Consider the following 25,327-nt stretch of genomic DNA (forward strand, 5'->3'; position numbering starts at 1 on the left):
ATTTGTAAACCTTAAACTCTCATACCTGTGGAAGTATTGAATGTGCAGTTGTACAATGACGCAATGTTTTAGATGGATACCGCCCCCCTCTCTCTCTCTCTCTCTCTCTCTCTCTGTGTCTTTGTCTCTTTCTTTCTCTCTCTCTGTCTCTTTCTCTCTCGCGCTCTCTCTCTCTCTCTCTCTCTCTGTCTTTGCCTTTCTCTCTCTCTCTCTCTGTATGCACATGTGTGTTTTTGGTGAATCTTTTTTCAGAGTCTCTGAAGGAGATTGACCTATTGAAATCACTGCACAGCCATGTTGCCAGGGCAACGAAGGCTCACTTCTGCTTTTGATGAGACCATGTGACTGCAGTTTGCGTCACAAGGGGTGGAACTCGGTCCGAGTTTGCGTTTTCATTCGGCTACTTGCTGCTTCGAAGAGTCTTGGAGTTGAGTTTGACGAGGCTGATCTCTGAACTGCTCGCTGCCTACTCAGTCTTGCTGGGTTTGTATAGCTGCCTGTTGCTGTCTGCATTTGTGACTCAGGGAAACTACTACGAGGTTATGGACTTCTAAGTACTCGTTTTGACTAAAAAGAAGAGGTATGTCTCTTCTGTGTTAATATTGCCAAGTATTGCCTGAGCATCTCTCTTGTATGGTTTAGAAATCTTCATTGCAGGAAAAATAGATTTTATTTAATAACGCTTTCTGTATTTTTTTAGACCCACACTCGAACTCGGTTTTCAGTTTTTCTCTTCCCATCTCCACCCACCCTGCTTCTCTCTCTTTTCCTGTATTTACGACAGACTTATTCCATTTCCCTCTTATTTTCTCATTCCTTCATATACTCAGCCCCCTACATTTTTTTTCCTTGTTTCTTTCTCTGTGTATCTCTCTCTCTCTCTCTCTCTCTCTCTCTCTCTCTCTCTCTCTCTCTCTCTCTCTCTATCTCTCTTCCGGATATGAGGTCAGTATATTCCCAACAGGCTTGACCTGGTATTTATGTTTATGTTGATGCTGAGATTTGGGGGAACTTGATGAGTGTAGGGGAGAGGGAAGGAGGGGTAAAGAAAAGATGGAGGGATGGGTTATGCTTATGATTTACAACGATTGTGTGTTGTTGTTTTTTTTAATATATATCTTTGTTTATGCTCGTCATACTAAAGGATCAGGAATCATCTGAAGAAAGTAAGTCATGAGAGAGCGAGAGACATGGAGATAAAGCAACGCTAGCTTGAGCTCTGAATTCCTACAGCTCTTCTATTTTCCCTTATCACTTCCAATTTCCTCAATATTTCCCCTCCTACTTCTTCGACCCTCCCACTCCTCATTTGCGTAAGCGCTGTTCTTATGTGCGGATTCTCAGCATTTAGCTGAGCAGCTACGCCTGTTCCGGTGGCCAGAATAGCTTTGCATTTACCTTGTCTATTAGATATAGCTGAAATATTTTCCAGCCATATTTTCTGCGTGGCTCTGTTGTATTATAGTCTACCGAGGCATGGCATGTGCTATATTAGTCTATATCTTAGGAAATCATATTGTAAAAGCATTATACTATGATCATGTGTCTTCAGATGGTTGTATGGTATAAATCAGTGGTGGAAATAAGGAAGTCTCTCTGCTATGGCTGTAGTGTGCATTCACACACACACTTTCTCTCCTTCTCTTTCTGAAGGCCTGTTGACAGGCACACATGCGCGCACACACACACACGCACACACACACACACGTTAGAAGCTTGTTGGAAATAAGGATAAGATACAGTGCTGGCAGCTACATCAACACAACCCACACGTGTGGGAGGAGATTAGGCTCACAGCAACCGCTGCTATTGTGTGTTATCAGCCTTGTCTGTTATTACAGACCCAGATTGTGTGTGTGTGTGTGTGTGTGTGTGTGTCTGTGCGCACTAGCACATGGGCGTCAGTCCTCAGATGTCGAATTATTCAAATAAGAGTGATAGTCACCCTCAAATTCTGAACAACAATGAAAACGATTATACACCCACCAAAACATAGTAGTTAGTAAGGGTTCTGCCTTGAGTGTGAATTCAATTCAAATATTTGTACCCCCCACTTGGTACATCTATGTCCTGCATGCTAATGTGAAAGTTTGTGTAGTACACTCAGTACATAGTAAGTGAAGAGTGAAACATGTAATATACAAAATTAAATGCATTGAGAGTATCCCTAATGTAATATAACTGGGATTTTGAAATATTAAGATCGACTTCTTTAAAGACACAGACACTTTGATGTGATGTTGTATCATAACTGTTATATTTAGTGTTCGAGGAAGTTATGGTGGTTTGGTGCCAGCCCAGGGTTCTGCCTGCTACGAGCCCCTTATAAAGTTGAAACTTAGTTTCTATAATAACATTTATGACCTGGCTCAGGGGGCAGCCATGGCCAGCATCCATTCTCCAGACCATAATCCAAGGATTAATATTGAGAGAGAGAGAGCGGCCGGAGTTGATGCTTTGTAGATTTTCTTTATTCTTCTCCATCTTGGTGTAATTGGCTGAATAAGTACTGTCATTACTCCTCACTAGAAATCATCTGTGGCAGAGAGAAGCGGCTTGTAAGTAAAGTTAATTCTTGATGTTATTACTAGACGTTTGTTAGTTCTGTGCTGTAAGTTACAGTGTGGTTATTACAGACATGGCTCAAGAAATAGAAACAAGGTCTTAAAATTTAGAGTTTAAATGGGAAGGTAGATGAATGTTGGGACATCAGATAATCCTGATGTGAGGCTTAGCATTGGGGGAAAGTTCAGTGTACATGTGTTGAAGGCCTGTGTGTTGTTGCGGTTTGTGGTACATTTTTCTTTTTAAGAAAAATTCTGCTGAATAACTATAAATAAAAGGTTCTTAATATCAAACCTAATAGGCTTTTATCATTTCTCAAATGCCCAAACCATTTGCGCTAGGCTTTTTTGTGGAGCTGCGAGGCAGTGCTGAGCGGACACTGAGCTGTCAGGGACAGCTGTGTGGGCGTCCCCATTGTAGTGTTCTCAATGGCCCAATTGGAGAAGGTCAGAGGTCACTGAGGCTTGTGTCATTATGGTGTTGGCTTTGAGAAAAGAGTTCTTAAGATGCTGCTTCACTATGAATGCCAGAGGATGTTGTGGAGTTTGCCAGCTTGCTGAGAAATATGTTCAGTTTATTTGATTAATTCTGGCTCTTCTGTGCTTTAACATGTTAACACAGAAACAGGATTTTATACTTTCCTTGGAATACGGATTAGTGAAAGTATGTAAAAACTATTAATACATTATGAATAGACATTTGAAAGCATTCAGTGTACAGTAACATCTTAATATCCTGTACTTTGAATAAGACTAAAGAGATGTGAGAAGTGTTCAAAAGTCTGTTTTTGTTCACTATGTCTCCTCAGCTATAGGACTGCGTGTCAGAATATCCATCAGCACACAGCAAGCCGGACGCAGCTGCTCGTCTTTTCTAATTCTTTAGTGGCACAGAGTCAGTGGGAGGGTGGAAAGGAAAAGCTCATTGCATGTATAGTTTTTCATTGCATATGTATTTTCTGTTTCTATTTCAAAGAATTTGGCAACTGTTATAGCCTCTGCATTTCTTACTTTTTTTTCCCCCCTGACTCGCCGTGTTGGTGCTGATGACTATCTGTGGTTTCATGTGTCCATGTAAGGAATGTTTTATGTGTTACTCCAGTAAGTCCAGCACTCCTCACAGCTCAGTCACTATTAATGAGAAGTAGCTGAAATACTGAAGATCTGCAGATTGCTTGGGATTATCCTGCACAAACAGTTTTAGCCACACTTGTCTTTCAGTTTTCTTTAAAAAATACCTGTAGCACAACAACATGGACATTTTTGTCTGCTGTCTTATCATGTTTATATTGAAAAACATGGACTAATTATTAGAGATGCACCAATACTAAATTTCTCAGCCAATACAGATTATTCGGAGTGATATCGGCTGATACTGATAGTTCTGCCTTTTATGCCTTATTTTAAATGAATAATTATTAATTCCACAATTCTGAAAGAAATGCAAATAAAAATTGTATTCTCTCCATTTCAACAAGTTGTTTCACAGTAACTGGTCTCATAAACAGAAAACACATTTTCAACTCATCTTTATTTAAATCTTTCAACGGTGTACTAGCGCTTTAATTCAGCATGAGCAGCGCGGCAAAAAAATTTACTCTACGCCGAAATTCCCGCTTCACTGCTGCTCACTTCCGGTATAAAATTTTAGTGGTGCAGAGATTACAAACTGCAGTTTTGTCGTCATTCCACACAAGAGACCTCAACTTGACACACAGCACGAAATCGATGTTTTCCCACCCTCTTTTGATTGACAGGATATAATCGACCCCGATCATCAGATGTTTTAAACTATCGGCCGATAGCCCATAGCGTGAAAAATAACCTTTATCGGCCAATAATCGGTATCGGCCGATACCTTGATGAATCTCTACTAATTAGTAATTTACACATGCTGCCAGTATAATTGGGCTTCATTAATTGTGAAGATTTCCATAGTCATAAGTTGCTTCCACCTCCAAACTTCACTGTTGGTATAGTGTTTTTAGGGTAATGTGCAGTGTTATTTCTTCTCCAAACATGGTGTGTGGTATGACAGCCAAAAAGTTAAATTTTGCTCTCGTCTGACCAGACTACACTCTCCCAGTATTTCATAGACTTCTCCAGATGAGTTGTAGCAAACTTTAAACGAGCTTCAACATGCCTTTTCTTTAGTAATGGAGTCTTGGGGGTGAGTGTGAGCAGTGGAGTGCATTGCTATTGTTTTCTCTGTGACGATGTTATCTGCTGCCTCCAAGTGTTTCTGGAGCTCTTTCCGAGTGGTACATGGCTCTTGGGCTACTCTTCTGACTATTCTTCTGACTCCCTGGTCAGAAATCTTGCAAGGAGCTCCTGTACGTGGCTGGTTGATGGAGTGATGTTGCTTCCACTTGCGTATAATGGCCACAGTGTTGCTTACTGGAGGGTTCAGAAGTTTTGAAATACGTCTGTATCCGATTCCATCAATATGTTTTGCAACAATAAGTTTGTGAAGATCTTGGGAGAGCTCTTTGCTTTTACCCATCATGAGATGTTTCCTGTATGCCACCTTGGTAATGAAAAGACTTTTTATAGACCATCAATTTACTAACCCAGCTGATATTAATTTGCACAAATAGAAGGTATAATTACTTACAGATTTTAGCAGGTTCTTTGCCTTGGAGAACTGCTTTTCTTAGCGTGTTCAATACTTTTTTCCTGTGTCATTCCACTTTATTACACATAACTTCTTTTATGGACTTTAATGTTGTGAATTCTTTATATTGCCGGATTTCTTGAGTTAATACTGATGTCGTCTGAAAAGTTCATGTGAAATCACTCAAATGTTGACTCATCCAACACTTCTTTCCCCCACTGTATTAGGGGTGACAGTGCACATGCTTGCACACAATAGTAGAGATCTAAGCAGGGATTCCACTGTGCAAGTGATTTGACTACTTCTCACACTACAGTCTCTCAAATCGACGGCAGAAATCGCTTGATGTCATTGCTCACACTGTACATCCAAATTTTAATTACCCTCACGAATCTTCTCAAGTCCAGAATAATTGTGTGCACTGTACAAACGTCTATTCAAATAAAATTGTGGTGTGTGTGTGTGTGTGTGTGTGTGTGTGTGTGTGTGTGTGTGTGTGTGTGTGTGGAAAAGACCAAAAAACAGACCTGTGGAAAAACAATGGACACTGACATGGTTGGTGAAACTTGGCCAGTACAGCTTGTCCATTTTCAGAAAGCGTTTCCATTAGATTCAAACTTTTATGCGAAACAATGGAGCCAAGCACTTAGACAGCCTGCACCATGTGAGTATGGTTGCGGAGCAACACCACCATGCTGATGATTGAAAAGTCACAGATTGGCTTTAAATCTGTAGATGGAGCTGCTCCAATCTGTCCTCCATGTAAAAACAGGCACCAGGCTGCTAGTCATAGTGAACCACTACACTGCTTTCACTGCTTTACATCTGATCAAATAAAAAAAATTGCTCATGATTTAAAACACCACCTGATTCACACCCAGTTTAGCCATGGTGCAAAAAATTTGCCGGTCATAGAACATTGTGTGTAATGCCCAAATCATATGGTATAAGCCTGGCTTTGGTTAGTGCTGGCTATGTCTGAAAAAATGTTTTGTAGATATGAGGTACTTCTAAATAGGGATGGACACATCAATACTGAAATATAAATACTTTAAATCCTGGCAATAGCTTTTAAAAATCAATTCTAATATAAAAATATTGAACTGTCTGCTTGTTATGGGGTGTTTTTTTAATTTATTTATTTATTTATTTATTTATTTATTTATTAAAAGCCAGAACTACCTGCCACCATTATCTTCCACCCATCAGTCTGCTTCATACACTCAGAGGCTGCTGTCTATTCTGTAGAAATCATGACTGTACCCTACTCCCTGCAAAGGCTCCATCCTTCACAGTGAGACCTCTGTAAGAGTTGAGAGGAATAGCCATTTAGAACACACTGAGTATCATTTTATAAAGCCGACTGCAAATATTTCTATTGTCGCACAATCACTGACACTTGTGTATGTAAAGAAGCACAAACAAATTAATAATGAACACGATGTTGTGGTAGGGCTGTTTTTTAATTTAATTTTTATACCCGTGTGCGTGTTTAATTTTAATTTTTTTTTAGGCTTAAATTAAATAAAAACCTGAATATAAAAAAAACAATTAAATGAGGCTTTATTTTAGTACTTCCATCACTGAAACAGCTCAATACAGCCTTTTTGTGTCGTGTTGATGCAGTGGGGAAAAAGCCTGAGGGCGCTGTGGGATACGGTTTTGTGATTGACCCACACAGGAGAGAAGTGAAACAGGTGTGTTTCTCTGAGGAATACTTTATTTCTTTTACAAGTGTAGTGTACCGCAAGCCTATAAAACTTTGAAAGAAATACCAGTAGGATGATAACCTAAATAATATGTTAAAAAGCTAAATGTTAATAAAATAAAAAACACGGTTGGGTGTCATGCCTGGAGATGGCTCCTAAGATTTGTAGGTTAGTGTTTGCCCATTTAACACTTATTTTTTCCTCCCACAAAACCGACATATGACTTCATCCAAATTTATTGGTTCAGCTCAAATCCAATATGTTCCCAGATCGCCGATGGTAACATTTGGTTTCCTAACAAGATCCATCACAGCATCAGAACCTGAAGTGAAATGGCAGAATTCGCATCACTGGATTTTGCCGCGCTCAAACAAACCCACACCAAACTAACAGACAACACAATATAAGGCGTTTGATTATGATTACATAATTTGTGTATAAATATAAAATCTCCCACTATATGTTAGGCTATAAATACAAATTAATATAGCAACCCGTTGTTGTTGTTGTTGTTGTTGTTATTATTATTATTATTATTGCTACACTTGTATACAAAACGTTGTACTTGTCATAGTGCCCACTCAAGCAGAAACATTAACATGGCATGTGATGTGACACCACCGCAGGTGGCAAACTACGACTGTTGTAGTGCAGTTGTCATGGCCACCATCACAGCCCTATGTTGTGGTCAAATAATAGATCTGATTATGCTGTAACAAATGTTTCAACAATGTTCAGTTATTGTCATATTAAATTAAGTGCAAGCAATAAAAAAATTAAAACAAATTTCCTACATGAAGACAATTATTTTGAATTCAGCTCTCAGCAACACTCCATCTTGGTGCAGCCCACCAAAACTTTGCATCTTACTGACTCAATCACAACAAGAGCACTGTAGTGTAAATTTACCAGCATCTTCATCTGGCATGTTAAAGTTTCCAAAAAAATGACAGCTGCACCAGTGGCAGTGTTGCACTAATTTCTGGAATAATAATAATAGTGGAAATAAGATGTAGATTTAATGTATTACTAGCTTTGTTGTGCGTCTTCTTTTTTTTTTTTAAAACTTGATCAAGCACCTTTCATTTTTGTGTAGGAGCAGTAAGAGCATGCTGTATGGGGTTGAAATGAAAAGAAGGCCTGAATGGTCTGAAAGGCTGGATATGTAATGCTGTGCAGGACAGGTGAGGTTGTGACGTGTCATCTGGGTCAGGTCACCCTCACTGTTTTGAGGAAGCTGTAATGTTGGAAAGTAGGGCTGCACGATTATGGCCAAAATGATAATCACGATTATTTTGATCAATATTGGGATCACAATTATTTACCACGATTATTCATTGATTTTAGGGACATCATATTTTTATTGCACTTTCACATTTAAATAAACAGACCGCTGCTTTCAGCTCCATGTCGTGCTACATTCCTGCTAATGTACAAATCTTTGCATCAAATTAGACTTATCCTTAAAGTGAATCATCTCGTAGAAGCAAAATATAAATAAAATTGTACCCAAAATATAGGATAAATAAAAATGCCATCAACCAAATGAAAATATGCAACCAAATGAAAACAATTCAGGCCTCTGCAGAAACTGCAATAACAGTGTTTACAGGAGGAGAGATGCAGCCAAAACACCCAATAGAGTGACACAGAGAGTTAGCATCACACCAGTTCCCTCGAAAAAACCAATAGGATTTTCACATAGGCTTTTGGACTATTGCAAAAAAAAAAAAGCACTGTGATTAACAAAAGTTTACAATACTAACATGTTTTGTCCATCAAGATAATTTTCACAAATGAACACAACTTTTGTGAAATTTGAAGCCTAAATACAATTCACCAGAAATAAACAGCTAACCGTACGCTATAAACGAACTACACCTCGGTCGCTCGACCTCAACGCCACCATCACCGAGCATACCTGAACCAGTTTCAGGGCTCTACGGTAACAATTTCTAATTACAAAAATTTAGGAGTACAATCAAAAATTTTGGAGCACAGTTGAAGTTTATTTATATATTTTTTTTTAGAGATGGTAACATCTTGAGCTTGTCAATTATGACAGAATTTAGGAACATGGTGTGAGCCATGACACATTAATTTACCTTCTGATGAACTAAATTTTATATTTTCAGTAAATTTTACAGACTGTATGCAAAAAACAACCGTTAACCTGTTCCACCTTGTAAACAAATACAATAAACCTCAATGTTCAGTCTTTGAAGTCTGCTCCTCTTAAATATATTTAAAGCTACACTGAGGCATTTTCCACTGTCATGGTTCTGGGCTGGAGTCAGTTCTCAAACCGCTCTGTGTATACTGTGTATATATCTGAATAATCTCACATAGCATGTGATTGGGTGAGTTCATTTACCCGTCAGATGCAAAGCACTTTAGTTTAATGGTGTTCATAACTGATGCTCCGATCAGGATTTTTACAGCCGATACCGATCTAGATACCAATCTTTTTTTTTTGTTTAAGCCTTAATCAGGAGGTCTGTCATAAACGTGGGCAGTCAAAATCGTAAGTGAGATCGATATTCAATTAATTTTGCAGCCCTATTGTAAAGACAGAATATCTCTAAGCTCTAGTATAATGCAATATGCCAGTTCAGGTCAGGATGTGCCAAGAAGAAGCTATGTTGTTGTCTGTTTGTCTGAACGACTGTGCAAAACATGCGAGTTATAAATATAACATAAATGTAACCTGCACCTCTTATATAATGTTGCCCAGAAAAATCAGGTAGTCATTGAAAATATAGACGTTTGTATAAAACCTGCTGTCAGAATAGATTGTAGTGCAAACTGAAAACTTTTCCTAATTATTACCATTTACCTAATTATTACTCTTAAGAGAACATATTTTTGAGCCTCTAATATGACATAATCATTCGGCAGTGTCCCAAACTCTCATACTTCACATTTTCACAGCAATCGTGAGCAATGTAATGTTTTTTGAAAAATAACACCAAAAAAAAAGTAATTTCCCAGAAGTCCATTCACACTGTATTGTAGTCTTCTTCATGAAAAGATGATGATGATAATATGGGAGTTAAATTAAGAAGCCTATTTTATCAGTAAATTTGCTTTTAGGTTACGTAAGACTTTTAACATTGCCCTCGGGAATAGCATGGTCACACATCCGCAGAATTCATACAGATGTCCATCAATAGTCATCCTTCACTGTGATGTCTGACTTTCTCTGCTGCTGTTTTCTACCCTAGTCTATCTGCCCAGTCTGAGTCATCAGCCCTAAAGTTAGCAAGAAAGATTCCAAGAAGCCGCCTTCTGCATTCTCGTATAAAATAAAACCCTGCTGAGACTTAGAACTGCTGCTTCATGAAGCGCTGCTGTGGATGAAGCAAATCTTTTAGTCTGTGATTTGATGAATGAGCCATATGAAGCCTTAGACCAAGCTCAGTGTGTTTGGGGAAAAAATGTTAGTTGCTAACCTTAGCTCTGTAAGGTCACAAGGGTGTAAGGTGGAAGAGAAGAAAAAGGACACTGCCCTGTACCCTGTCCTCTCTGAGTATTTACCACATTTACACGCATCTTCATATTCCAGTTGCAGTTAACTCGAAACACGCCTACGCACATTTAAAAGCAGTGGTGCAGAACCTCTAGATGGTGATCTTGAGTACTTGGGGGGCGGGGGCGGGGGCGGGGGGGGGGGATTGTAAACATTTTTGGAGAAATTAATTGTGGCTAATTAAAGAACTATAGCTTCTTAGGGAAGCCGTTTGTGACTGAGTTGATTTATTTATTTATTTATTTTTGTTTGTTTTTGGGTAGATGCCTCACCAGCTAATGGAGGGCAAAGATGTATGGTCCAGAAATCTACGTAAGATCAGCATTATGGTGGAGAGCATGACCTTCTACAGGAACAGAAACATGACTTAATGAGAGTTTGTGTAGCCATTTGCAGTTATTCACGTGCACGAAGAACTGCAACGTTGTAAAGAGCTGGGTCAAACCTCAGTAGACAAAGCATGCAATAATAAACTAAACTGCTTTAATTGGGACAATGACCTAAAGTACATGGTTCATGTTGATCATCAATAAAAAAGGAAATGCTAAAACATCTAAAATAAATAAAAAGTTATCACGTAAGCTTTACTCATTTGTAACTGATTCCCACATAGAGTAAGGTTGTGGGTTCATCTATTGTAATTGCTAAATGATTTCTTGTTTTCCTAGTGTTAAGACTTTTTGCTTCCATAGCAACATGACAAAAGTTCAACTTTGGCTAATTAAGCACTAGAATCTCCTGGCTCTGGGTTACTGATTGGAAGGTCGGGGGTTCAAGCCCCAGCACTGCCAAGCTGCCACTGTTGGGCCCTTGAGCAAGGCCCTTAACTCTCTCTGCTCCAGGGGCGCTGTATCATGGCTGACCCTGCGCTCTGACCCCAACTTCCTGACATGCTGGGATATGCGAAAAAAGAATTTCACTGTGCTGTAATGTACATGTGGCCAATAAAGACTCATTATCATAACATTAAACAACACAATAAGCTACACTAATAATAATAATAATAATAATAATAATAATAATTTAATTATGTAGTACATGTGGTACTTTGGGACAGATACTCTGGAGCTGAAGGGAACCTGTTTTATCTTCCAGAACTAATCTTGTTCTTTAAAGGTGCAGTAGGTAAGATTTAAGATTACAGTTGCAATCAAAATTATTCAACCACCATTGCAAATCGGGTTTATTGTCAAAATGTACAGACTTTCAGCAGTTTGCAATGAACAAATGAAACAAAAGCAATTTAAATGGTTCAACACAATGACTGCTTCAAGTGGTTTCCCCAAATTCAACTGAAAATGCAACTTATAATGACCTCTCCAGTTTAAAATTATTCAACTCCTTCATGGCAAGCATCTTTAGTACTCAGTAGAGCACCCTTTTGCTGTTATGACCTGCTGCAAATTTGATGTTTAGCTTCTGGCAGCGTTCCTATTACTCCTTACGTTGATGTACCCAAAGCTCCACCACCAGAACCTACTGAGGCTGAACTAGAGTTAACATTAGCAAGGACCGTCATGACATCACTGCCATGTGCACTTGGCCATTCAACTACTTGAAAGCCAAGTTATAAGACAGTAACCACATAGAATTCGCTAATTCTGCTTCCAGCTTCATCCCTTTCACTGATTAATAATTTAATCAATCATGGAAAAGCACTGCCTGGTTTTACTGTTTTTCTTGACATTAACTTTTTTTTTTCTCAGCGGAGAATGATCTGGCTGCACTGAGAGCTTAATGATTTGAGCTCTATTTTTTCTTACTGAACAGACTGAGGTGGGTGGAGTGAAAGGCCATTGGGGATTGTCTATAAGCCGACTGAAAAGAGCCCCATCCAAACACAAACGAGCAGTCCAGACCGTAATACAGTTTTCCAAGTGGGTTTTCTCAGCCATATAATACACTTGCACTAAGGCCTTGACTTAAATAAAAAAATTAAGTTCTTCATATTTTCCAGGTCATTTGTACATTTAAAAATTACCCTTTTAATTTGTTGAAAACAGTCATTGAACAGCATATGGATTCAAAGGTTATAATTAAGCAATATCGCATGAGTACGAGTGAGGTTATACTGAATATCGGCACTGCTGTGATTCACCACAGGCACGAGCCGGCAGGTAGCCGTGCTGATCTTCAGTATAAGTTCACAATTGCGAGTATGATGTTGTTTATATACAACAGGTCCATAAACAAGAAATGAATATATAGTAAGTGACCTTTCTGACACAATATGGCCAAATGTTCTGTTGAGTGAGAAGCCACACTCACCTCCTTTCTGTTAGTGAGTCACACATTGAGGTGAACTCCGCTTCACTCAGTCTCAATTAAGTAATGAAATGTTCAGAACAGATCACCATGGCAACTGCCTGATGAATCTGACTGGATATATTACCTGTTCTTATGAAGAGACTCCTAGAGCCTGGAGAAGGAGCAGGACACAGAGTTAGCCGTATTCCTGAAGCTTCCAGCTGTATTCATTCATATTTCTGTGCTGAATTGTTGAGCTGAATAATCTATTAGCATCACTGTTGTCCTAAGACAAGTGGATTGTGAGGGAGGGGGATTCAGAAATAATCCACTTGAGGGGAAAATGGGCCAGGTGTGTATGTTAATATTCAACTTGGTATTTTTATTTATAGTTGCATTAAATTTTTTTGAGATTTTTTTTCCTCACACCTTTTAAATGTGGTGTTTATAGTGTGAAGCACTGGATCCACAGAGAGGTATCTTAATAATTTATATTCACCAGTATATGTGGAGAAAGCAGATGTATTATATTATTATATACATATACTCATGAATATATTCGAGTGTATGTGGAGATATGAAAATGCAGCTTATAGTTTGTGCATATATGTGAGCTGTTCAGTGATTTTCAGATTTCAAAAGCAACACATTTTAATGGCTGTGTTCAGATTTTCTTCAGCACAGCATTGTGCACAGTAATTTAATACTTGCTCCTTATACATGTATGCCGTTGTGCAGTGCGTGATTCCCATTCCTCCCGGGAAACATGTATAATAAACAAAAAAAAAAGAGTGGTGCAATTAGGGCTGTGCCTAATTATGTTGTTACCATGGTAACATGCACCCACAGTGGTAAATTTGATATGTTAATTTTTTAAGAAATACCATTCACACACCATATGCATAATTAATAATAATTAATTAGATGACTACCTACCATTTATTGGAAAGTAATTAGCTGATATATAAATGTATCAATATGGGGAAAATAAAAAAACCTTCCCAGTGTGATGCATAGACATAATATTTTACTATTTAGATTGTTGGACTAGAGCAAAAAGTAATAATTTAGTCATCCTAAACCACTCCCTAATTTGCTCAAACAGTAAAGGGCAAGCTTAAGGCAGACATTGTATTGCAACAGTCTGGAGACTAGAATAATACAGGAAGTAACATTCAGAATGACTGATTTTAATCAAAGCTGACTGACATTGTGTCCTGTTGTGTGAATTATTTTTTATTGTGTAAGAATCCTCTTGTAAATAAAATGTGTCTCAAAATGACCTCAGAATTTCAAATGATATAAAACATGTAAGGAATAACACACCGGATGGTGCTGTTGTAGGAGAAAATGATACATGAGATGTGGACCAAAGTGCATGGTCTGGATTGTGTTATTCTGCTTATCACAGCAATTTGCCAACGATTACAATTTTAATTTATTAATGAATGAAATGTCACATTTTAATGGTTTATAGCTATAATTAATGTAATTGAACGTCCGCTAGACAAGTTAGTTCTTGTTGCTTATGTTGTAGCCATGGTCAACAGTCAATATCTCACCAGTATCTCACTTCTTTTTCTTTCTTGAGAAAAATAATTTCTTAATTAGACAAAAAACACCGCTTGCCTGCTTTGGAAAGCGTAAATTTCTCTGTGATTAAGTCTTCAGCCAAGAAACTTTACAAAGCACTGGCACTCAAGACTCCTTTCATAAATGTTACATAAACATCTTTTAAACTTCACTAGATCAACGTTTGTTTTTTGTTTTTGTTTTTCCACAATGTGATGTAAAGACCATGTCGTTTGCTGCTGTAAAATTCATTTGGCATAGTTTATCGGTATGCTTGTTTAAAAAAAAAATAAAGGAAATTAAAAATAAAAAAGAGATGACACAATTGCTTACAGTGAACTTAACATTACTATTATAGTTCTAAATAATTTTTGAATAAGCTGCTTATTGTTCATTCTCATTGTACCCTTAGTTAAACAGTCATGCAGAAGTCATTCATAATGACACATGGTGTCAATGGAGTATATTCCTATGACTCTATCTATAACAAAGTTCATGTGTGTAAGTGTGTGTGCATTGACTAAGAGTGGGTGATAATTTATGGTATGAGATGATATGAGCAAGACTTCATGCCTCTGTCCGTGTAAGTGTGAGCAGTAATTATGTAATGTCTTCTCTTTTAAAGCATGACTGTGTAGCTGTACTCTAGGGAATTGTGTGCTTTTATATTAAGTTTTGGTTTTTTTTTTTTTTTTTTTTTTTTTTTTTTAATAAGTTGTTGTTTGTATTGCCTTCAAAGAGGGTTTGAGGACGGACACTGTAGATCACTTGGAAAGGTAGATGCTTCCTTGGGCTAAGCCAGACACGTTATCTTGGAAGGCGCATTTTTCCAGGTTGAGCTAACTGACGTGAATTGAATTTAGAGTGAGGTGATGTAGTGGTGCAGCGTGTAGCATCACCGCCTCACAGCTCCAGGGTTCCTGGTTCGATCCTGAACTCGGGTTGCTGTCTGTGTGGAGTTTTGCATGTTTCTCTGCGCCTGTGAAGGTTTTCTTCCAGATCCTTGTTGTGGATAAAAAATGTCATAAAATAAACATAAGGGAGACCTAGCATCCAGCAAAGGGGAGAGGATGGACTGACGACGGGCACCTAGACACATAGAAGCGGGATTAGGCGGACATTGACAAATTGGAATTACACTTTAAAGATCTTTAAGAGCAGTAGTAGTCAAAAAAGTCAAAAAGAGATATACGAGCTGAGCTGAGGAGTGCTAATACACACACACGCTCGTACAGTCAAGGGCGGGCAAGTAGACATAACACACACACACACTCTCCCTCTCACACACTTACTACAATAACTTTATAAGAATAATAAAAAGGAATATTAAGATATTTTAAGGGTAATATCTTATAATAATAATAATAATAATATATATACTCTTTATAAAAACCAGAATAATAGGATATGTGGGACAGTAGAAGGGTAATATAATGATATTATGAAGTAGGTAAACCGTGTTTTCAAGCAGTATAACTATATATAAAATAGAGATATAGAGCTAATATGAAAATAAATTATAAACTAGAAATGCAGGCTCGCAAGGAAGGCCTTAAATTTAAGAAAGAACCATGAGGAGCCATTTATAAGGGTGGCTGAGTCAAGCTGCCCCCCCACGAGATAACAATAAGACCAAGGTCACTCTAGATTGTTTAGTCTTGTCCACTTTCTATTTTACGGGTTATTCAAATTCTCTGGTTTCGATTCTCTGGGTAATTCAAAACTCTGGTTTCTGATTCTCTGTGTAATTCAAAACTCTGGTTTCTGATTCTCTGTGTAATTCAAAACTCTGGGTTTTTATTTTCTGGGTTATTAGAAATGCCTGGGTTCTGATTTTATGTGTAAATTAAAACCCCTGGTTTCAATTCTATGTGTAAGTGAAATAGCCCTTTTCTGGAACATAAGAGTAAGGTAAATGAGCTCTTTTTTAACCCTATTGGTAGTGAGATCATAGTCTTCTTGAAACATATGGGTTATTTAGTGTGTAAATACAGTATAAATACTGGAGCTTAAGCTCAGGGTATTGGGATCACTTCTGAGAATTCTCATTGGTGTGGATCTCGTGTGGTGGAATGGAACAATAAAGCTGGACCCTTGCTTCTTCTCACTCACGGCTGGTGTATTTTTTTCTATCTCCAACTGGGCTCAGAGGTAGATGTGAGTATTGGCTTCTAAGTTGAATTTTAAATGTTTTTGGGTAATAGGCTAAATTTGAGCCAACATCCTCCAGCTTTCTAACACACACATGCCAGTGTATGGACTGGTGATACCAAATTGCTTTGTGATGTATTTCCACTTCATTCCCAGTGTTTCAGATCCATTGTGACCTGATCATGATTAAATGGTTAGTGAAGATGAATGAATGAGCTAACATTATCTCCATTTTCTATAAAAAAAAATTTCTGGCAGCATCATATCCAACAAGGAATCACAATCAGTTCTGAAGATGTGTGTTTTCATTTTATGAGACACCTGCAGGAGTTTAGGTCGGTTTACAGCTACTGGTTAGGGTTATTATTCTGAAAAGGACACATTTCCACCCCTTACTTTTTTTTGCTGCAGTTTGATCAATTTATTTAGAAAAGGATCAAATAATTATTACTACGAAAATGTTCAATAGAATTGCCTCGAGGCCCGAGAGAGTGTGTCCCATCATTCAGCAAAATGCGTGAAACCCAAAATAATGAATTTACTTGCTTAGAACAACTGTAGACCAAATCCTCAGACATTTGAATACGGTTCAGTGTTTATCTCACACAGTAGTTTAACTGTAGTACTTTTTTTTTTTAGTAGTTTTTAGAGGCTAACACTGCAACTGCTGTTTTCTTACATCTATGCAGTATCTAGCCAGAGGCAGCACACAGGCAGAGTCTTCAGAGCATCTAATTTATGACGGTAATGACCCACGTAAAAAGCGTAGGCCACTTTCTGATCGTAGATGTTTTTCATGTCACCGAACTAGCCGATTCACTATAGACTGTACCCTCTCGCGCTCTCTCTCTCTCTCTCTCGCTCTCTCTTTCTCTCTTGCTCTCTTTCTCTCTCTGTCACTTTCTCTCACTCTCTATCGTTCTCTCTCGCGCGTTCTGCTTCCACCATGCTATCACTTCAGTAAATCTTGTCATTTTTATTGAACAAATGCAACAGTTTTTCCACCGCAGCATTACATCCAAAGCAAACAAGGTCCAACATGCTGCCCCTCACAAAGCTGCTTACAGTGAGGCAAGAAATACTTTTTGCTGCTATGTTTTATAGAGCAGTAATGTCTAAATAAGGCATCTGTGTTCAGCAGTGTGTGCTCAGCCATGCTGAAGTTTCCTTAAAGTAGGGATGTTGTCTGTCATGGTGAAACCTTGTAGTTCAGAACACATCAGTGCACAGAGTTACATGCTGCCTCTGAGGCAGCATGTTTATTTTTGAGCAACAGTGGTACCGATGTACCCTCCCCCCCCCCCCTTCTTCTTTCATTAAAAAAAATTTTTATTCATTTGATATGCACTGATGTAATGAAATGTGGAAAAAGGCAGATGTGTAAAATATCTCTACATGTAAACAACTTTCCTTTCTGAAATGGTTATTTTCACATTATAAAACAGTGCTTTCGGTGGTCTAAATCTAAAGATTTACATGAAATATTATTGGCCTAAATGTTCAGGTAGTATTAAATAGAATGCAAAATTAGTTAATTCCCCATTATGAGTGAACAAGTTTACAAAAAAAAAAAAAAACTATACCAAAAGAAACTGTTTACCCAAATTGCATGTGTTTTACTATGTGATTCTCTCTGGTCTTCCCAAAGCTATAAAGTGAAACTCAAGCATGGGGAAGCAGAACAGCAAGCTGCGGCCGGAGGTGATGCAGGACCTACTGGAGAGCACAGATTTCACCGAGCACGAGATCCAGGAGTGGTACAAGGGCTTCTTGCGGGACTGCCCCAGTGGCCACCTATCTATGGACGAGTTCAAGAAGATCTATGGCAACTTCTTTCCCTACGGAGATGCCTCCAAATTTGCTGAGCACGTGTTCCGCACCTTCGACGCCAATGGCGACGGCACTATAGACTTTAGGGAGTTTATCATTGCGCTCAGCGTCACGTCACGAGGAAAGCTGGAGCAGAAGTTGAAATGGGCTTTCAGCATGTATGATCTGGATGGGAATGGATACATCAGTAAGGCAGAGATGCTGGAAATCGTGCAGGTGTGTGCTATATATTTTCTTTTTTTATTCTTTTCTTTTTTTTTTTTTTTTTTTTTTTTTTTTTACAAATAACGAAGAGTAGCATATTCTTAAACACAATGTGGTGTTGTCTTACTACTGTTAGAAATATTTGGGGAGGGGAAAGATAGCAAAACATGCTATCATCACCAGTGCTAGATTGTTAGCATACTTTTCCTTCAGATCATGCTCTTTAACCAGTCTGTTGTTGTCTGCTTTTGGACTTGGACCAGCCTGTGGTTCTTCTGATTCTTTAGAAGTAATTTAGCAGCAAGTGGCTGCTCAGATTTTGAGACTCTGCCCAAAATGGGGCCTGTTTGGGGATTTGCACGTACTGACACTTGAGCATGTTGGTGTGAACAGAGAATTGAATGAGGACTTGTTTAACCGCTTAGAGTAATGCAGCATTATAAATATCTAAATGAGTACTAATCAGTTTTCACTCTAGAATAAGCTAAATTTTTGCATATATTTGGTGGTGGATAGTTTTTATTGCGTTTGTGACGATTGCGATTAATGCTAGTTAGTGCATTTCAGTGAAATCATTCTGGATGTAAATTTCCCAGCATGACCTGTACACTAATTGCACACAATTGAACATTTTAAGTACATTTATTTGTAATACATTATGACCGGTAATAAAAATCATGGCTATAATTATTTAGGGAAAGTCATTTGATTTTTTTTTCTTCTTCTTCAGCTCAGGAACACAATGTTTAGTTCTGTACTGCATCATTTTCTACTACAGTATGTCTGCATTTCCATGGAGATGAAACGGTGGTTATTCTAAATCCCACACCAGCAGCAGTGCATAGCCATAAAGCAGTTTAATTAGTGTGTGTGTGTGTGTGTGAGAGAGAGAGAGAGAAACTGAGAGACATGTGCCTTAAAAAGCAGAAGAGATGCTTTTGCGATAGAAAGAGAGGAGAGCCACAGTCACTGCTTCTCTGAAATATCTGTTTGTTTTTTTTTTAGGAGTATTGTGTGTCTATAGTGTTGTAGCCCGTGGTGTGTAATCACTTGAGTGTATAAGGGTGTTGGTGTTTATTCTTGTCATCTTATATTTGTGCTTGTTGTGACTGTGCTTTCTGTCCTCTTCTTAGCCATGTTGCAGCCAAGATAGTCACATATGGTTACTTCCAATGCCGTATTCACAGCTTCACTGTTATTTAGCTCTAAGGGTGTATTTTAATATAAAATCTGAAAGTAATTACAAGCGTGTTAGGCAGTTTTCTGGATGAAAGTAGTCTTGGTGGATTATTACAGTACGCTACCATTTGGGCCAAGGAGATGGTGTTTCCAATGCAAGTATTTTATTCCCTAGCCGGTTACATAACTCCAGAAATGAGATGTGAGGCGTAGTTTTTGCTTTTCTTGCATATGTACAGGCAGTCCAATTACTGTCTTGATATCATCACAGAAGTCACGTAATGCTAAAAATATGTTTGGGCATCCTCTAATATATATATATATATATATATATATATATATATATATATATATATATATATATATATTGTGTGTGTGTGTGTCAGTCCCTATTTTGTTTTGATTTTATGTTGGATAAAATCTTTTGGATCTGAATTCCTCCACACAGCTTTCTACGGCATCATGTTGTCTAACATCAGGCTTTTTATCTCTGTAATAAACTGAAACATGATTAAAGTCCAGAGTTAATGTTGATATTCTACATAATGTGTTTACTCTGTTGTTTTTGACATTGACATCCTTATGTCCCTTTTTTTTTCTCCCTTCTAGGCTATTTATAAAATGGTTTCGTCAGTAATGAAGATGCCAGAGGATGAGTCTACACCAGAGAAAAGAACAGAAAAGATCTTTAGACAGATGGACACCAACCGAGATGGTAATAGTTATGTTTTTGCCTCAGGATACTATCCTAGTGTCTTGTGTTTTGTCTGTTTTAACATAGTTTGACTCAGTGCTTTTGATATCTTTTTGTTTTTTAATTATTTTTTTAATTTTTTATTATTTTTTACAATCAGTGCTGTATAGCTGCAGTGGGGGGTGTGTGTGTGTGTGTGTGTGTGTGTGTGTGTGTGTGTGTGTGTTCTAATTATTTTCTTCTGCATTTATGTGTATCTTCTCTCTTTAACATGCATAGTTTTCATGACTGCAGTACAAAACAAAAAACTGAAATAAACGAGTTAGCGTTATAAATAAATGAGTAGGCTGTAATTTCAGTTCGCGTGAGGAAAAAAAAAGAGGGCAAGAAAACCACTGGAGAAACTAGGGGAAGACAGAGTGGACTGATTCCTTGGTCAGTGAACTGTTGCCTTTCCTGCACACATGATTACAGCCTCAAAAGAGAAAGGGTCTGTATCAGGACCATATTGTGTGTGTCAGTGCTTGAGTAAGCAGAAGCTGTTTATATACTGATCAGCTTTTTCCTGTGCACAAACTACTCTCATTTAGCAGAATGTCTAACGTGTATATATTCTCTGAGCACTTGTGTTGTGGCCATGAAGGGACGTACATGGTCAGCAACAATGCTCTAATGAGCGGTCATTTGTGCGGTTATTAATTGGTTCTAACAGGCCCAAAGTGTGCCTGTAGAAAACATTCCCCTCACCATTATGCCACCTCTACCAGCCTGGACTGTTGACACAAGGCATGTTGGGTCCATCGATTCATGCTGTTGGTGCCAAATTCTGACCCTACCATCTGTGTGCCTCATCAGAAATCGAGGCTACTTTTTTCCAGTCTTCAACTGTCCAGTTTTGATGGGTCTGTGCCCACTGCAGACTCAGTGTTCTGTTCTTGGCTGACAGAAGTGGAACCCAATGTGGTCTTCTGGTGTTGTAATTCAACTTCCTCAAGGTTCGACGTGTTGTGCATTCTGAGATGATTATCTCTTCACCACAAAAAGTACAGCATGGTTGTCTGAGTTACTGCAGCCTTTCTGTCATCTCAGACCAGTCTGACCATTCTCTGTTGACCTCTCGCATCAACAAGGCATTTCTGTGCACAGAACTGCTGCTCATTGGATGTTTTTTTTATTGCACTATTCTGAGTAAACTCTAGAAACTGGGTTGTGTGTGTGAATCCCAATTGTGTGTGAGATCGACAGTTATAGAAATACTCAATCCAGCCTGTCTGGCACCAACAATCATGCCACAGTCAAAATCCCTGAGATCACATTTTCCCCCCATTCTGATGGTTGATGTGAACATTATGGTAAATGGTGCACTTATATAGCGCTTTTATACAAAGCGCTTTACACTGTGTCTCATTCACCCATTCACACACACACTCATACACCAATGGTAGCAGAGCTGCCATGCAAGGTGCTAACTTGCCATCGGGAGCAACTTGGGGTTTAGTGTCTTGACAAAGGACACTTCGGTATGTGGAGTCATGTGGGCCGGAATCGAACCGCCAACCCTGTGATTAGTGGACAACCCGCTCTACCACCTGAGCCACAGCCGCCCCTTAACCAAAGCTGCTGTCCCGTATCTGCATGATTTTATGCACTCTATTGCTGTTACTCGATTGGCTGATGATTGCATGAATCAGGAGGTGTACAGGTATTCCTAATGAAGTGCTCAGTGGGTGTGTAATTAGACTTGCAGGAAGTGTTACTTGATGCCACCTGCTGGCTGTTACATCACACTGCAAGGTATTGGTGATTTATAAGGATTGTAATCGTTAAAAAGAACTTTAGTTATTTCTTCTTGCCTTTCTAGTTTATAGAAATGAAACCAGCCTAGAATGTATTGTTGACAGTTTATTTGTGCTCTTGTTTAGGTAAACTGTCTCTGGAGGAGTTCATTAAGGGAGCGAAGAGTGATCCGTCCATCGTGCGTCTGTTGCAGTGTGACCCCAGCAGTGCAGGACAGTTCTAAAAGCAGCATCCACCACTTTCTCCTCCTCCATTTTATTTATTTATGGTTTTTATTTTCAGTCTTTGATACCATAATACCAGGACATGACAGGGCCTATTTAAACGGGTCTGTATTGCATCAAACTGAGCTTCACCAGATATAGGCAAGAGACACACACGAGAAACCCTCTCTCTCTCTCTCTCTCTCTCTCTCTCTCTCTCTCTTTCTCTCTCTCTCTCTCTCTGTCACACACATCACACACCCTTACGTACTGTGCTCTCTCTGTGAGGCTTTCTGATCTGAATTAGGGGATATATCTGGACTCAGGCATGTAACTTGGACTGCCTGATAGAAGCTCATGTTTTATTCATGCATCAGGAGGAGTTTAGATATTTTGCTCAAATAAAATTTGTACAGGAGATGGCTAGCTTGATGTTGCATAATGGAGAAGTGAAGCACTGGAAGAAGAGGTTTGGGGCCCTACTTGTGTTCTTTATTTTAAAAGGACAGCTTGACTGCACTGTCAAGTGTCCAACAGTATTGCTACGAGAAGACACAGCTATACATTTCTCACCCTTAGTTTTTGACCAGTAGTGATTAACAACACATCCTCACAAGATGCCTTGTTACGTGATTCAGTACTAGCACCAAACAAACCCATGCAGTTATATAGATTGGTAGTGTAGTTAGTTTTTTGCCTTTTTTTTTTGTTTGTTTGTTTTTTAATAGGTCAACTTGTTTGTAACATCATGCAGTACCACACTGCTTTTACTGTCCTGACCTACAACATGGTGTGGGACTTGGAGGTTTTTTGTTTTGTTCCCCCCCGATTTAGTATTGGCTTGCCTGAGATGTTCTGGATCATCACTCTGGATATGCACATATTCTTGGCAGAGCCGTACAATTTGGTTTAGCTTTTTAATATTTCAGAGGAAGTTCATTCCCAGTAGTGACTGTTCCAGTATCTACCCATTTTATTATTAGCGTATCAGTGTTATTAATCCTGACAACCAGTATGTCAACATTATTGTGCAGTATGTACAACACTACACTTTCCCCCAAATCCCAATAAACATATAACGTTTAGAAGTGCACACATTATTCTCCCTTGTGCTGTACTGCCTGAAGGAAATGAAATGAAGAATTGTGGGACTTTTCTCTACTTTAATAGGTCTGTATAGCCTGTGTATTCTTTTTTTTTTTCCAAATAACAAAACAGGCATGCATGCAGAACTGTCACATGACTATTTTAAGACGCAACATCCTCTTGTTTTTAGTGTTTTCAGTGGAGCATGTTAAATAAATTTTTAACTGTATATGGAAGAGAAACTTTGTGTTACGTGTATGCATGCTGGTTTGTGTGTGTATGTGTGTGGCTATAGTGTGTCCTGGTATTGTTTGCTCACACTGTTCTCGGTGGTGTATCGCTTTGTCCCAGAGAGCCTGTGAGCAGCCACAACTCTGATATTTACAATAGAAGACCTGAAGATTTATTGATTTAAAGTTAGTATATGTACATTGTAAATCTAGTATGAACTGTAGGTTGTAGATATGTAGACATTGTCAGGTTACTGCCACACACATACATGTGCAAATAGTTATTTGTTTCAGTGGATAACTGCTTTACCGTTGCCATGTTGCTTTTTTTTCTTTTCTTTTCTTTTTTTTACACTAATGTGAATGCCTGTAATGTTAAAACCTAATTTAGAATTAGCCTCCTACTACTGGAAGAGTGCAGAACAAATTATCAGGGTCCAATTTCCCAAAAGCATAATGGTGTTCAAATCAGTTCATTCATGATGGAAAAGATGTTTTTTGTTTTGTTTTGTTTTTTATTGAACTTGGTACATTAAAATGAATGTGATGTATTAGACAGTGGTTAGACAGCTGCTCTGGAAAAATTTAGTGGCATAACCTGCCTGTATTCCTTAAGGTTTAACAACATAGGATCTGATCTCAATGACTCCATTACTTCACCATTAGACAAATGAGTTGTTATCGTACAGTTTGAAAACGAGATATCCATTTCACTTGTATAGTTCCTGTCGTGCTTTCAGTGTGCATGATAAACACATTGGAGCTCCAGATGCATTCTGTTGCTGCTGCTGTTTATTGTAAGTTTTGAATGTTATCGGATACCACTGCAAATTGTTAAATGCCTTACTGCAGTGATTCTCAATTACAGTCTTGGGAACACCACGTTCTTCACATTTGAGTTTTCCTGCTTTAACACACCTGAATCAGCTTATAAAGGACTTTGATTTGGTTCAGTTGTATTTGAGCTGGTGCTTCACAAATATGTGCAGAATGTGAGGTTGTCCAGAACTGCAGCTGAGATCTACTGCCTTGACTTTAGTACTGCTATATTTTTCATTTGATAAATTTGCTTCCCCCCCCCCCCCCCTTTATAAAACTGCTGTTTTGTAAAGTTGGAAAATGTTCAAACATCACAACTACTGCATCAATTTACTCAATGGTGTATGCTTATGTTTCATTTTGTATTTCTTCTTTTTAAGAATCACGCATTTCTATATCACCGTTTATATCATGTGTTTAGGTGCCAAATATACAGAACCAGTATTGTATAAATTTATACTGTACAATGATTTGTCGAACAGAATGTTTGTATTTGTTGCAGTTTGTTTTTTGTTTGTTAGATTTTGTATGGTAATCTGTATTTGTGGCAACGTCAACTTGAGGTATAGAAATCTGTTTTAGTTATACTATAAAGCAAAAATTAAATTTAGGAAATTAACTCTTGTTGTCTCTGTCTGATTATATTTCTTTTAAATTGTTCCAGTGACATCAACTGACAAATCATCAGTTATTTAGGAAATGTACAAATATGGAATATAGGTAAAGCATCAGTAAATGAATGTATTTGAACGGGGCGGAGGAGGAACAAATCATTCATTAAGCATACATTAACTGATAAAGGCAAACATTAATCCATGCAATTTTACATGGCAAATTTCAGTTAGATTCTTTGTTATTTACTGTGTGATATGCAAGCGGTTGAATCTGCTCTCGGTCAG

At 38.3% G+C, this 25,327-nt stretch overlaps 1 protein-coding gene across 4 annotated transcripts in view; it reads left to right on the top strand.

Moving 5' to 3' along the window:
• The window catches only part of ncalda (neurocalcin delta a), a 44,033-nt gene extending 18,985 nt beyond the window's left edge, over positions 1-25,048 (top strand). For 3 of the 4 annotated variants that reach the window (XM_053631046.1, XM_053631029.1, XM_053631020.1), the window contains 3 exons: positions 18,035-18,432; positions 20,209-20,314; positions 22,216-25,048. In XM_053631046.1, coding sequence (XP_053487021.1) covers positions 18,055-18,432; positions 20,209-20,314; positions 22,216-22,313 — 582 coding nt within the window. In that variant the 5' untranslated portion in view covers positions 18,035-18,054 and the 3' untranslated portion in view covers positions 22,314-25,048. Of the gene's footprint in view, positions 1-364; positions 581-18,034; positions 18,433-20,208; positions 20,315-22,215 lie in introns of those variants that run through there. The other variant, XM_053631037.1, reaches the window with a different exon arrangement.
• The last annotated feature ends 279 nt before the right edge of the window (positions 25,049-25,327 follow it).

The sequence above is a fragment of the Ictalurus furcatus genome, chromosome 1, assembly GCF_023375685.1.
Source record: "Ictalurus furcatus strain D&B chromosome 1, Billie_1.0, whole genome shotgun sequence".
NCBI classification, from domain to species: domain Eukaryota; kingdom Metazoa; phylum Chordata; class Actinopteri; order Siluriformes; family Ictaluridae; genus Ictalurus; species Ictalurus furcatus.